The 15,689-nt window shown below is 46.3% G+C and overlaps 1 protein-coding gene across 1 annotated transcript in view; it reads left to right on the top strand.

Annotated features, from left to right (window-relative positions):
* LOC115471270 (putative hexokinase HKDC1) overlaps nucleotides 1-15,689 on the top strand; it is a 220,313-nt gene that overhangs the window by 32,919 nt on the left and 171,705 nt on the right. The window contains exon 3 of the mRNA XM_030204972.1: nucleotides 6,538-6,686. Coding sequence (XP_030060832.1) covers nucleotides 6,538-6,686 — 149 coding nt within the window. The remainder of the gene's footprint in view (nucleotides 1-6,537; nucleotides 6,687-15,689) is intronic.

Raw genomic sequence — 15,689 nt, 5'->3', positions numbered from 1 at the left:
GTCACTTCACTGGCTTCCTATCCGTTTCCGCATACAATTCAAACTCCTCTTATTGACTTATAAGTGCATTCACTCTGTAGCTCCTCAGTACCTCCACTCTCATCTATCCCTACATTCCTCCCCGGGAACTCCATTCACTGGATAAATCTCTCTTATCTGCACCCTTCTCCTCCACCGCTAACTCCAGACTCCATTCCTTTTATCTTGCTGCACCATATGCCTGGAATAGACTTCCTGAGCCAGTACGTCAAGCTCCATCTCTGACCGTCTTCAAATCTAAGCTAAAAGCTCACCTTTTTGATGCTGCTTTTAACTCCTGACCCTTATTCACTTGTTCAGAACATTTATTTTATCATCCTCACTAATATTTCCTTATCTCTTGTTTGTCCTGTTTGTCTGTCCTAATTAGATTGTAAGCTCTGTCGAGCAGAGACTGTCTCTTCATGTTCAGGTTGTACAGCGCTGCGTACATCTAGTAGCGCTATAGAAATGAGTAGTAGTAGTAGTAGATGTGATCCGGGAAATTATAGACCGATGAGCCTGACGCTGGTGCTGGGCAAAATGGTAGAGACTATTATAAAGAACAAAATTACAGAGCATATTCAAAAGCATGGATTAATGAGACAAAGCCAACATGGATTTAGTGAAGGGAAATCTTGCCTCACCAATCTATTGCATTTCTCTGAAGGGGTGAACAAACATGTGGATAAAGGTGAGCAGGTTAATATTGTGTATCTGGATTTTCAAAAGGCATTTGACAAAATATCTCATGAAAGGCTCCACAGGAAATTGGAAAGTCATGGGATAGGAGGTAGAGTTCTATTGTGGATTAAAAACTGGTTAAAAGATAGAAAACAGAGAGTAGGGTTAAATGGTCAGTATTCTCAATGGAGAAGGGTAGTTAGTGGGGTTCCCCAGGGGTCTGTGCTGGGACAGCTGCTTTTTAACATATTTATAAATGACCTAGAGATGGGAGTACCTAGTGAGGTAATAAAATTTGCTGATGACACAAAGTTATTCAAATTCAATAAATCATGGGAGGATTGTGAAAAATTACAAGAAGACCTTACGAGACTGGGAGACTGGGCGTCTAAATGGCAGATTACGTTTAATGTGAGCAAGTGCAAAGTGATGCATGTGGGAAAGAGGAACCCGAATTATAGCTACATCATGCAAGGTTCCACGTTAGGAATCACGGACCAAGAAAGGGATCTAGGTGTCGTCGTTGATGATATGTTGAAACCTTCTGCTCAGTGTGCTGCTGTGGCTAAGAAAGCAAATAGAATGTTAGGTATTATTAGGAAAGGAATGGAAAAGAAAAATGAGGATGTTATAATGCCTTTGTATCGCTCCATGGTGCGACCGCACCTCGACTATTGTGTTCAATTCTTGTTGCCGCATCTCAAAAAAGATATAGTGGAATTAGAAAAGGTGCAGAGAAGGGCGACGAAAATGATAAAGGGATGGGATGACTTCCCTATGAGGAAAGGCTAAAGCGGCTAGGGCTCTTCAGCTTGGAGAAAAGGCGGCTGAGGAGAGATATGATAGAGGTCTATAAAATAATGAGTGGAGTTGAACGGGTAGATGTGAAGGGTCTGTTTACGCTTTCCAAAAATACTAGGACTAGAGGGCATGCGATGAAGCTACAATGTAGTAAATTTAAAACGAATTGGAGAAACGTTTTCTTCACTCAACGTGCAATTAAACTCTAGAATTCGTTGCCAGAGAATGTGGTAAAGGCAGTTAGCTTAGCGGAGTTTATAAAAGGTTTGGACAGCTTCCTAAAGGAAAAGTCCATTGACCATTATTAAATGGACTTGGGGAAAATCCACTATTTCTGGGATAAGCAGTATAAAATGTTTTGTACTTTTTGGGGATCTTGCAACCTGGATTGGCCACTGTTGGAAACAGGATGCTGGGTTTGATGGACCTTTGGTCTTTCCCAGTATGGCAATACTTATGTACTTATGTATAATACTGCACGCATCTTTAGTGAACACCCCTGACCCACTCATGCCTTTCGCATGGCCATGCCCCTTTTCAATTGCACACTAAAAGGTTTATCTGTACATCTTTATAGAATAGCGCTTAGTAAGATGCATGCGTAAATCCAAGTTGGAGCCAATTAACACCAACAATTGTTAGCACCAAATTATTGTCACTAATTGGCTTGTTACTCAATTAAACTGCGTGTTCAAATTATAATGCCCAAATTTGCACATACAATGTTGAGCACTATATATAGAATTTGTGGGTTAGTGTGCATCATCCTCATGCCTAACTTTTGGTGACCTGTAGAAAATTATCCTCAACTTGGGGGCAATTCTGGAATGGGGGGCCTATTTTAGTTGCCTGTTGAGTGCCTAATTGGACCCTGCTTGGCACGCACTTTTCTTTATAGAATACTAGTGTAGCATGTCACACATGTGCCCATAATCTCATTGTGAGCACATAATCAGCTGAAGAACATGTATAAGTTATAGTATTCCAGAATGTACATGTGTAAATGTTAGAGGCTGACTAAAACCAGTGGTTTTGTTTCTGCCAAAACCGAATCACTAACTGAAATTTCCCTTGGTTTCAGCTGGAACCAAAGCCGAATCTGAAACCATGGCCATGCCCCCTGTCACTGTCGCTGTCACGAGTCCGTCCCCCAAGCCAGTGGCAGGAGGCAGAACCATGATTTCAGTTTCTGCTGAAAATGCACAGGTATTTTTGGCCGAAACCCAAACTTCGGGTCAGTTTTGGTACCGAATCCGAAACCAAAACCATAATTCAGTCAACCTTAAGTAAATGTGCACTCTGCCCATGCTCTGCGCAATCTTAGACCACATGCATGTCTTCTTCTAAAGTACACACCAATGCATATAAGTGAGACTTTACGGAATAGTGGTCAGTCGGAATACCATCATTTAAATATATGTGTGCATAAATGGAGATAATCTATAAAAGTAGCTGCCTATTTACTGCCTAAATCTAGGCAGATCCCATTCCATAATTTGAGTTCTTCTAGTGAAATACAGAAGATCTTGGTTGTTAGGAGTGGAGGAGAGTGGGTACTTTTCTATGGGATACTAAACTGTTTTTCACTTGAATATCATTAACTTCAGACTCAGGAGGTATGTCAGTTTGATTGTGCTTTATTGGTGGTTAAACAAGTATTAAGTTTGATCAGTGAGGTGGTTTCATTTGTTATATACCTAGAAATGTTAAAAAAGGATTAAAGAAAATATGATCTTGCTGGATGTTATACATGTAAAGGCGCACAAGCCATTTTTCAGCTCTGTACTCTGTACATTAGAGCGGACCAAGATGAGAGCACCATCTACAGTTCAGTGAGGAAAATACAATTTTAACCGATTACCTAGAATACCTGTACTGAAGGATAGTTATAGAAAATCATGCAGAGAACATCTCAATATGTGAAGCAAGTTCGATTAGTTTGACATTTTTGATATTGTATATGAAATTACATTTACTGCAAACTCATAAAAATATTAGCTTTTTATTTTTTACATTTTTGATTTTGTTAACATAAAACTTTCCTATGCATGTATTTGGTGAACAATTATGTTTAAAGGGGCTGCACTATCAGTACCTGAGATTTGGGGTGCTGGGACATCCTCTACAAAATGTTATAGTGGTAGCTCAAACTGAAGGAAAACAATCTGGCCCTATCCACATAAAGCTAGAGGGAGTTCGTGGCATAGGCGTAGTTTGACTGTTTCATTTGGGGGGGGCAAAGAATGGGCGGAGCACATTAGCATATCATTTGCATATATACATATGCAAATGAATATGCTAATATGGAGGACGGAATTGAAATTTACAGGCAAAATATCACAGATGCACATTTCAAAAAGCTGACACATTTCAATTAATAAATTATGAATAAAATACTTTTATCTACCTTTGTTGTCTGATCATTTAGTTTTTCTATTCGCTTTGGTCCCAGTGTCTTCTGTTTTATGCAGTGTCTTCTTTCCAGTAGGCTTCCCTCTGCTCCCCACCCTCCCAGTCCCATCCATCTTTTGCTCCTTCCCTCTGCTCCCCACCCCTCCCAGTCCCATCCATCTTCTGTTCCTTCCCTCTGCTCACCATCCCTTCGTCCCATCCATCTTCTGCTCCTTCCCTCTGCTGTGCCTGTCCTCTCCCAATCCATCCATCTCTTGCTCCTTCCCTCTGCTCCCCACCCCTCCCAGTCCCATCCATCTCTTGCTCCTTCCCTCTGCTCCCCACCCCTCCCAGTCCCAACCATCTCTTGCTCCTTCCCTCTGCTCCCCACCCCTCCCAGTCCCATCCATCTTCTGTTCCTTCCCTCTGCTGTGCCTGACCTCTCCCAATCCCATCCATCTCCTGGTCCATTCCTCTGCTCCCCACCCCTCCCAGTACCATCCATCTTCCCTCTGCTCCCCACCCCTCCCAGTTCCATCCATCTTCCTTCTACTGCCCCCCCCCCCGCGAGGTCCAAGATGGTGACTCCGTTTACCCCCTCTCTTCCTCCCTCCCTCCGGCGCAGGCAACAGTCTTCAGCTTTTTCAGCGTTCCTGGCAGCGGTAGCGATGTACACGCTGCCTTCGGTCTGCCCCGGAAGCCTTCTCTTCAAGTTCCTGTTCCCACCTATGCGGGAACAGGAACTTGAAGAGAAGGCTTTGGGGCAGAGCCGAAGGCAGCGTGTACATCGCTACCGCTGTCAGGAACACTGAAAAAGACTGCTGCCTGCGCCGGAGGGAGGGAGGAAGAGAGAGGGGTAGACGGACACGCTCCTCTCCGTCCTCTTGGCTTCCCTGCCCTCTCTGTCTGCGTCCCGCCCGAAAGGAAATGATGTCAGAGGAAGGCGGGACGCAGATAGAGAGGGCAGGGAAGCCAAGCGGATGGAGAGCAGCGCGTGCCTGCATGTGTTTTTTTTTTTTACTAATGGCGCTGCGGTGCCTTGTCATCGCCCCCCCCCCCCCAGTCTACGCCTATGGTTTGTGGGTGTAGTGGCAATTTATCTAGAAAGCAGTGATATTGGGACCACTATCCGGATGTTAGATCAGAAAAAGTGCCGTCCTACCTTTATCCAGATAGATGGGACAATGGTTTGAATATTGCCTCTATCACCCTAATTGTATATATGGCGCTCAAAATTGTGCATGCAGTTTAATTGCTTAACAAGCCAATTAGCACCGATAATTGGGCATTAACAATAAATTATTGGTGCTAATTGGCAATATTTGAAATTTATTTGTGCATCTTTATAGTCTCTATTCTATAAAGATGCACATTGAAATTTTTCCCTGTGGATCTGAAAAGGGGGTGTGGCCATGGTAGGGGCATGAGTGGGTCAGGGGTGCAGAATAATTACAGAATAAGGCAAATCCATACATAATTTCACCTAGTATAAATCCCCGCACCTAAAATTCAGCATGGATTCCGGTGCCGCACTCTATTCCATAAACAGCACACAACTAATTTCACTTAGTATAAATCCCTGCACCTAAAATTCGGCATGGATTCCGGTGCCGCACTCTATTCCATAAACGGCACACAATTTGGGGCACCCTTTATAGAATAGCACTTAGCGCTCATTTTTTCGGCACAGATATTTCAGCACTGTATACATAGTCTAGCCCTATCTGCATAGTGACAGCATCTGCTGCTCTATCTGGATAGTCAGTGCCATTTGAAGTCTGGATAGTGGTGCTGACTAGCCAGATTATCTTTATCCCACGGCCAGCGATTTTAAAAAACACTAAGCAAAGTGCTTAAATATTGGCCAATCTAATTATTAAAACCACAATAACATTTAATTGAAATTTATATGTGTATCTTTACAGTCTCTATTCTATAAAGATGCACGTGTAAATTTTCCCTGTGGATCTGCAAAGAGGGTGTGGCCATGGGAGGGGCATGGGCAAGTCAGGGGCGTTCTTCTACTGTGATCTGCCAAATAAAATTGTATAGTATACTTTATCTTATCCACATTTTAAATGAAATAAAGATCTTACTAAGTCATATCCACTTGATTTGCTTGGTGGGCCAGGACTAGAATATTGTCTTGCTTTGCGAAATGATCGGGATTTATTTGTGCATTGCCATTCCTGCTCCTAGGAGCTATCGTGAATTTCTGGGAAGGAATTCTCAGGTGTTGCTGCTGCTGCTCAGCTGTAGATCAATACTGTGTTAGATCTGATTGTGTAGTTTGCTTCCTTCTTAATTATAAAAGGTCACACAGCTTCATAGCAGTAAAAAAAAAGATTTAGTATCATAAGTAAAGCTGGCTATGAAGACTTCAAAAGAAAACAAGTACAGGCACAGCTAGCTGTTAGCAGGCATTCAGGCTGTTCTCTATCAAAGTGAATAGCAGAACTAAGGAGACTAGTGACAGGTGATAGTTGGCTAGGAGTGAGGAACACTGCACAATCAGAATGTCAGTGAGAAAGATTATGGCAAAAAGCCCTGTGTGATAACTGAAAAGGGAAAAAAACTATATGCATAGTATATATGTATAAATAAAATGTCTGTATTACTACTACTACTATTTATCATTTCCAGAAAATGGAGATTTCCTTGCCCTTGATCTGGGTGGTTCCAAATTCCGAGTCTTAAATGTGAAACTGTCTAAAAATAGAAAAGGGAGTGTGCAGATTGACAGCCAGCTATACCCTGCCCCCAAAGAGATAACACATGGCAGTGGGGCAAAAGTAAGTACATGTCACTCACTTCTGTCCTTCAGAATTCAGGGGCCCTTTTACTAAGCTGCGTAGGTGCCTATGTGCTCCCAATACGCATCAATTTTGAGTTACCGCCTGGCTATCATGTGGCCATTTACGCACGTAGACCATTACCACCCGGTTACTGTATGATCTTACTGTTAGGTCAATGGCTGGTGGCAAGGTCTCAGACCCAAAATGGACACACAGCAATTTTCCTTTTTGCCGCATGACCATTTTCAGCAAAAATTTTAAAAAGGCATTTTTTCACAGGTGCGCTGAAAAATGATTCTACGCTCACTCAAAACATGCGTCTACACTACCGCAGGCCATTTTTCAGTGCGCCTTTGTAAAAGGGCCCCTCAATGCACAATATATTTATTCAACAACTTGTTTTTGCTAAGGATATAGTACTTTCTTTTTAGAATATACATTTATATCCATTTGATAACAGATCTTATCTATATCAAATTGTAGTCTTGTCCAGTATTTCTAACAATGAAAGTCACCTTCGCACTTTTAGGGTCACAACATGGTCGCTATAAAGAAAGACCTTTGTACTTCTGCTATACCCTACAAACTCTGCCAAGCCTCAGTCTACAGCAGAGTAACAAGGTGTCTCTTGTGTGATATCATTGTTCACTTCAACTAACAATGGCCAACTGAGATCATTTGCAGTAGGGATGTACACTCATTTGAAAAGAAAATAAAAAATACAATGAAAAAAAATAATTTCACTTCATTTGAAATAAAAATAAGTTGTACACAAAGTACTGGTTTTGTTTCAGCTTTTATTTTATTTTTGACATTTTGGAAGGAAGATATCATTGCAGGCTACCGTTAAGACAGTGGTGGGCAACCATGGTACTCACAGGCCACAACCCAGTTGGGATTTCAAAATTTCCACAATGAATATGCATGAGATCTATTTGCAAACAGTGGCAGCAGTACATGGAAAGCAATCTCATGCATATAGTTTGTGACCCTCAAGGGCTGTGGTTGCCTAGCCCTGCATTAAGGCAATACCACTCCCCTGTTTTGCAAGGATTTATTGTGTGCTATTTTAGTACAGGGTTCCATTTTATACAGTAAACTCTTGTGCTAAAGTAGCACAACTTGTGGTAATGGTAGCCCACATTGATAAATTCCCCCCTTGGCCATTAAAGCCTAGGGGTTAACAGAGGCACTGCATGTTTATTTTTCAGTTCAGACAACTTAGAGCCAAAAGAGGGCCAATCCTTTGCAAGCAGCCAATCCCAGTTTGACAAAGTAAAATTAAGGGGCCCTTTCACTAAAGTGCACTAAGCAGTTAGTGATTAGCACTGTTAGTGCATGTGTGCAGTAACACGGTGAGCTAATTCATGCACATACTGTGGAATTCCATAAATGGTGCCTAAAGGTAGGCACTGATTCCATACCTACATTTTGGTGCGGAGACATATTCCAATGGACGCAAGGTGCTGAAATGGCAGATTAGCGCAGACATACACTTGAGTGCACAGTTATAGTACAGCTCCTAAATGTATCTGCGCACAACTGGAAAAGGGGTGTTCCCATGGGAGGGGCATGCACAGGAGTGGTACAGAAAATTGTGTGCAGTATTTAGAATAACACAGATGTGCACCCAACTTGTTCACCAGGGTTTACACCTGGTTTTAGTTGGTATAATTCAGGGGGAGACGGGGGGGGGGGATTCCCTGGGCCCAGCCTCCAAGGGGGGACCCGGGCCCGGTGCCGGCAAGCTTCTTCCTGCTGCCAGCTTCTGGGTATGTCCTCTTCTGCTCCTGCGTTCTGCCTAGGATGCAAATGATTGTGTTAGTGTGATATCACGTTAATGCAATCATCCAGGTCTTTACAGACAGGAACAGGAGAGGACAGACCATGGGAGCAGGCATGCAGGAAGCAGCTTGTCGGTGCCAGTCCCGGGCCCTCCCTTGGAGGCAAAGACTGATACCGATCTCACCTCACAATTGAAACCACTGCGGAATCTATAACAACCCAACTCGAAAGAGCCTCAATCAGAATCCACCATAAAACCCTACTCGACCACCTAAATTGCATCCTATTCTACAGACCACCATGTAACTGGAACCAGTGGCATAGGAAGGGGGGGGCAGTCCGCCCCGGGTGCACGCCACTGGGGCGGTGTCGGCTTCGCTGGTTCCCTGCTCCCTCTGCCCCGGGACAGGTTACTTCCTGTTCCGGGGCAGAGAGAGCAGGGAACCAGTGCAGCCGACACAGCTCCCAGCGAAGTGCATTCGGGGCGGATCGCCCCTCGCCACTTCACTATGCAAGTATGAATGCGCTCCGGGGAGGGTGCACTCCAGAGGGGGGAGGGTGCTCACCGAAGGGGGGCGCCATGCTGCACCCGGGGGGGGGGGTGCGCAGCGGCGACCCACCCCGGGTGTCAGCCGCCCTCGCTACAGCACTGACTGGAATGAAAGCCAGGCGGACTTCATGGACTTCGTTTCAAATACATGTGTATGTAACTCCAATACACTAATATTAGGAGACATTAACCTTCACCTTGAAGACCTAAACTCTACCAACGCACAAGATTGCAAGGACTTCCTTCATCTATGCGACCTTACATGGCCAAACATGCAAACAACCCACGTGAAGGGCCACACACTCGACCTCATCTCATACAAATTGTCCACTGACCAGAACCTAACCATAACACAAACTAGTTGGACAGAAACACCATGGACTGACCATTACAAACTAAACCTAGCCCTAAAATGGCGAAAAAGGGGTTCTCCCCACACACGAGAACACACAACTTATACCACGAGAGGACAAATAGACCTGGATACGTTCTGGCAACAAATGTACAACAACGACTGGTCAGCACAAACGGACTCCATACATTACCTCTCAGAATGGGACAAAAGATGCAGACACATACTAGACGAAATAGCACCCTTACAAATAAGAACCTCATGCAGACACAACTCGATACCGTGGTTCAATGAAGAACTAAAAAAACTAAAAACACAAACTAGGAAACTGGATCGCACATAGAGAAAAATAAAAGAGGAACAAACACTCAATGCATGGAAACAACTACAAAGGAAATATAAATCTCTATGGCCCAGATGCACTAAACATTTTTGATCGTTAAATGAGCCCTCAAGGAAGAATTTCCTATCCTTTCCATGCACTAAAGCCCATTTTCCGACGACTGTAGCAGCTAACAAAAACGGAATGCAGCTGAGCAATTCTTCTACAAACCCCATTGAAATGACATGCACTAACCTTTTCCGATTGGTTTACCGCAAGGAAAGCGATTGAAACGCCGTGAAATCTAACGAGAGGTCTGCACCTCTCGTTAGGGCTGCACGGGCTTGGAAAACTATAAACAAACAAACCTTGAGCCAATCCCAGCCCATAGTTGTGATAAACGCACTGTGATTGGCTCAGCACAGCGTGTTGTGACACTGCTCCCTGCTTCTCCCTGCAGCATAAATCCAAGCTTCTGGCACGTTAGAAAAATTAAATAACCCACAAAACACATGGCTCCCCGCTTCCCCCTGCAATAGAAAAGAAAAAACTGAAGCAAAAGGATTGGGAGGGGGCAAAGGCGCTCGTCATGAGCGTCCTATATGGACGGCCTCCCCCCCCCCCCCGCTGCTCCCTGCTTCCCCCTCCGCACGAAAAAACTCCAATTTTAGCAGCCCCGGCCCCTGCCCTCCTCCCTTCCTGTTCTTCTGTGTATTCTCCCACACTAGCTCCGCCTCCCGCCATGCTCCGCTCCTGTGCCCCGCCTCCGCAGCCCCCCTTAGGTCGTCGCCACCACTCCCCCCTCCAATGACCCCTACTTTGCCTCTCACCTCTGCTGCACGGGCAATAACAGCTGATCAGCGATTCGGCAGGCCTCCTCAGACGTCCCTTCTTTCTTCCTGGGCCCGCCCTCCTCTGACGTAGGCCTATCTTTAACCCCTAAGCATTTAACCCGTTAGCGCTGAATATTGGCTTAATAAGTTCAGTTGCCGAAGACAAAACTGAAACTGGATATTCAATTCCGGTCGCCAGATACAACCCGGTATTGAATACTCGGGGTCAGCACCAGTGCCGGCTGCTAACCACGCTGCCTGACGCCTGCTGAATATTTGTGGAGGGGGGCTATACTTAAAGGTAAGACACCTGTAAGCCTGAAGGCTATTGAGGTGGTGTACATTCAGTTCTCCGAGGACAAGCAGGCTGCTTGTTCTCACATGTGGGTCGACGTCCGCGTCGGCCCGGGAATCGGCAATTTTTGCAAGCAAAATATTAAAAAAGTTTTGCAGAGTCTTCTGGCATGCATGCAGCGCACACTGCGCATGCGCGGCCATCTTCCCACCCATCGTGTGAGCGTTCCCGCTCAGTTATTTTTTTCTCCGCGGTGAGGTGCAGTCGAGTTTTTTTTCCGTTCCTCACAGGCCCAGGAAAGAGTTTTTCTGTATATTTTTCTGTTTTCTTCTATTGTTTACAATTTACAGTTTAAAAAAAAAAACTCCCGTAGTTTTTCTTTGCTTTTTTGCCCCTTTTAAGTTTCCTTTCTTTTTTGACGTGGCCGGGTTGCTCCCTTTTTTCCATGCACTATTTTTTTTTAAAGGCACGATCGCGTATTTTGATTTTGCCGAAGCCATTTTTTCTTCCATGTCATTGAAGAACCTAGCGGCTTCAAACGTTGTACTCGGTGCAACCGGACTATCTCGGGTACCGATAGCCACGCTTGGTGTATCCAGTGCCTTGGGCCCGACCATAGCCCAGCCACTTGTAGTCTGTGTCTTCGTATGAAGAAACGGGCCCAAGCATCTCGAGAAGCCCAACGAGAGACGCTTTTTAGGGCTCATTCCAGTCCTTCGACATCGGTACCGAGGTCGGCAGCATCGGCATCGAGGGATGCATCGACGTCGGGAGCGAAGGTAATGGCTGCAGAATGACCAACTCGTGCTGGGAGCAGTGAGGCATCGAGTGGGTCTCCACCTGTCTCAAGGCCTCCTGTTATACAGGCCCCCCCGAGCCGACCTTCATTGGACCCGGCCTCAAGGAGACATGAGGATTCCACGTCTTCCTCATTGGTACCGAGGAGTCTCGATGACGGGTGTCGAGTGAAGGTGAAGAAGCACCGTCATCGTTCTCCTTCGACACACGGTGCCGGGAGCTCCGGGACATTGAGGGATTCAACACCCAAGAAGTGTCGGTGCCGAGAGGATCACTCCCCCTCTATTCAGGAGGTACCGATGCGTCAGTCCAGTAGCCCGGTACCTGCTCCTGAGCCTTGACAGATTCTGCCACCGGCTCCTGTACCGACCTTGCAGCCTTGTCTGACGGCGGCTCTCGACCACATCAGGGCCGAACTTCCAGAGCTTCTGGAAGGGTTACTGTGCCAGGCTGCTTCGGTGTCTGGGGTGCTTGCGCCTTCCGTACCATCGACTGCAGCGGTCTCTGGCCCTTCGCCTTTGGTGAGGTCCCTGACCTCGGTGCCGGCTGCCACCCAGGTCGACTCTCCTTCGAAGTCGGTGGAGGAAGCTTCACCGGAGTCCAGGCGGGTGTCGACTTCTCAGCACCGCCATCGCGGACGTCGTTCCTCGGCGTCGAGGCAGGCTCAGTTTCAGACTGCTCTGAGAGATGTCTTGTCCGATACTGAAGAGGAGCGCTCGTGGGAGGAGGAGGAGGATCCCAGGTACTTTTCGTCTGACGAGTCCTTTGGGATTCCTTCTGAACCTTCCCCTCCACCAGAAATGAGACTTGTCTCCACCGGAGAGTCTATCCTTTACCTCCTTTGTCCGGGAAATGGCTGCAGCTATTCCCTTCCCTATGGAGGTTGAGAATGAGCCCAGAGCTGAGATGCTCGAGGTCCTGGATTATCCTTCTCCACCTAGAGAGGCTGCAACGGCTCCTTTGCATAATGTACTTAAGGAAGTCCTTATGCGAAACTGGTCGTTCCCTCTGTCTAACCCTGAGATCCCAAGGAGAACTGAATCCCAATATCGGATCCATGAGGAACCTGGACTGATGTCTCAGCTACCTCACAATTCCATGGTGGTGGACTCCGCTCTCAAAAGGGCCAAGAGTACTAGGGTCTATGCCTCGGCCACACCAGGCAGAGAATCTAGGACCTTGGATTCTTTTGGGAGGAAGGCATATCAGGCCGCTATGCTGGCTGCCAAGATTCAAACGTACCAGCTCTTCACGAGCCTCCGCTCTCAAAAGGGCCAAGAGTACTAGGGACTATGCCTCGGCACCACCAGGCAGAGAATCTAGGACCTTGGACTCTTTTGGGAGAAAGGTATATCAGGTCGCTATGCTGGCTGCCAAGATTCAAACGTACCAGCTCTTCACGAGCATCCACTTGTGGAACTCGGTGAGGCAACTATCTAGCTTGGTTGATGCCATCCCTCCGGAGCAGGCCAAGCCTTTTCGCCAGGTGGTCAGGCAGCAGAAGGCATGCCGAAAATTCCTGGCCAGGGGTACATTCAACACTTTTGATGTAGCATCCAGAATCGCAGCCCAAGGTATAATGATGCGCAGACTCTCATGGCTGCATTTCTCTGACCTGGATCATTCGGTCCAGCAGTGGATGGCGGATGTTCCTTGCTGGGGGAATAAACTTTTGGTGAGAAAGTAGAGGATCTGGTTGATCAGCTCAAAAAGCACAATGATGCTATGGATTCTCTCTCCCGCCAGGTGTCTTCTGCTACCACCTCCTCATCTAGGAGGTTGTTTGGAGGGAAGAGGAGTGCTCCCTATAAGTACCTAAGCATCACCATGCTGGGACAGACCGGGTCCATCGAGCCCAGCACCCTGTCACCGACAGCGACCAAAAGAACAAGCAATTTGTCCCGCCCATCCTAGAAATAGTGTATTATTCCCTCATCCATTCAATAACATTCTATGGCCTTTTCCTCCAGGAAGCCATCCAACCATTTTTTTTGAAGTCCGCTAAGTTAACCGCCTTAACCACTTTTCCCGGCAGTGAATTCCAGAGTTTAACTACGCGTGAAGAAAAATTTCCTCCGATTCGTTTTAAATTTACCACACTGCAGCTTCATCACATGCCCCCTTGTCCTAGTATTTTTGGAAAGCGTAAACAGACACTCCACTGAATATCTTATAGACCTCTATCATATCTCCCCTCAGCTGCCTTTTCTCCAAGCTGAAGAGCCCCAGCCTCTTCAGCCTTTCCTCATAGGGAAGATGTCCCATCCCATGTATCATCTTTGTCGCCCTTCTCTGCACCTTTTCCAATTCCACTATATCTTTTTTGAGGTGCGGCGACCAGAATTGAACACAATACTCGAGGTGCGGTCACACCATGGAGCGATACAATGACAGAATAATATCCTTATTTTTATTTTCAATCCCTTTCCTAATGATACACAACATTCTATTTGCTTTCCTAGCCGCAGCAGCACATTGAGAAGAAGTTTTCAACGTATCATCAACAATGACACCTAGATCCCTCTCTTGGTCCGTGACTCCCAACGCTGAACCTTGCATAACGTAGTTATATTTTGGGTTCCTCTTTCCCACATGCTTTGCTTTGCACTTGTTCACATTAAACGTCATCTGCCATTTAGACGCCCAGTCTCCCAGTCTCGTAAGGTCCTCTTGTAGTTTTCCACAATCTTCCTGCGATTTGTACCTATGCTAGGCGTAGGTACACTCCGCCAGCAAATGCAAGGGACGGGCTTTTGACTGGTTCCAGTTCAGCATAGCCTCAGAAAAAGTGTCTGTGCCGGACAACTTGCCGATCAGGGGGAGGTTGATATTTTTTCACCAAAGGTAGCCTCTCATAACCTCCGACCGGTGGGTTCTTCAAATAGTCCGGTTAGGATACAACCTCAGTCTGGAATCCAAGCCTCCAAATTGCCCACCGGGAGCTCAGTCCTACAGCTCCCAGCACAGGCAGGTACTTTCAGAGGAACTCTCCGCCATTCTCAAGGCCAGTGCAGTTGAACCCGTTTCACCAGGGGAAGAAAGGCTGGAATTCTATTCCAGGTACTTCCTTGTGAAAAAGAAAACAGGGGGGATGCATCTCATCCTAACCTAAGGGCCCTGAACAAATTTCTAGTCCGAGAAAAGTTCAGGATGGTTTCCCTGGGCAACCTTCTTCCCATGATTCAGGAAAACGATTGGCTGTGCTCTCTGGACTTAAAGGATGCATATACCCACATCTCGATACTCCCAGCTCACAGGAAGTATTCAATTTTGGCTAGGAACACAGCACTTTCAGTACCGTGCACTGCATTTTGGCCTGGTGTCTGCACCCTGAGTGTTTACCAAATGCCTAGCTGTAGTCACAGCATCACTACACAGACTGGGAGTGCATGTGTTTCCTTATCTCGATGATTGGCTAGTAAAGAGCACCTCAGAGGAGGGTGCTCTGGAGTCCATGCGAATGACTATTCGGGTGCTAGAGCTACTGGGCTTCGTCATAAATTATCCCAAGTCCCATCTCACCCCAGTCTAAAAACTGGAATTCATTGGAGCCCTGTTGAACACTCAAACAGCTCGAGCTTACCTTCCCGAGGCAAGGGCGGACAACCTTCTGTCCCTAGTGTCCATGGTTTGAGCGTCCCAGCAGGTCACAGCTCAGCAGGTGTTAAGACTTCTGGGGCACATGGCTTCTACAGTTCATGTAACATGGCACGTCTACATATGAGATCAGCTGAATGGACCCTAGCTTCCCAGTGACTTCAAGCTGCAGGGGATCTAGAAGATGTAGTCAAACTGTCCACCAGCTTTCAAAATTCTCTTATGTGGTGGACGATTCGATTCAATTTGACCATGGGGCGACCATTCCAAGTTCCTCAGCCAAGGAAAGTGCTGATGATGGATGCATCTCTCCTGGGGTGGGGAGCTCATGTAGATGGGCTCCACACTCAGGGAGCCTGGTCCTTTCAGGAAAGAGGTCTGCAGATCAACCTCCTGGATCTAAGAGCAATCTGGAACACTAAAGGCTTTCAGAGATCGGCTGTCCAACCAAGTTATCTTAATTCAAAC

This window comes from Microcaecilia unicolor, chromosome 5, assembly GCF_901765095.1.
Source record: "Microcaecilia unicolor chromosome 5, aMicUni1.1, whole genome shotgun sequence".
In the NCBI taxonomy this organism is placed as follows: Eukaryota; Metazoa; Chordata; class Amphibia; order Gymnophiona; family Siphonopidae; genus Microcaecilia; species Microcaecilia unicolor.
Note: the sequence above shows the minus strand (reverse complement) of the source record. Positions and strands in the feature narration are given on the sequence as shown.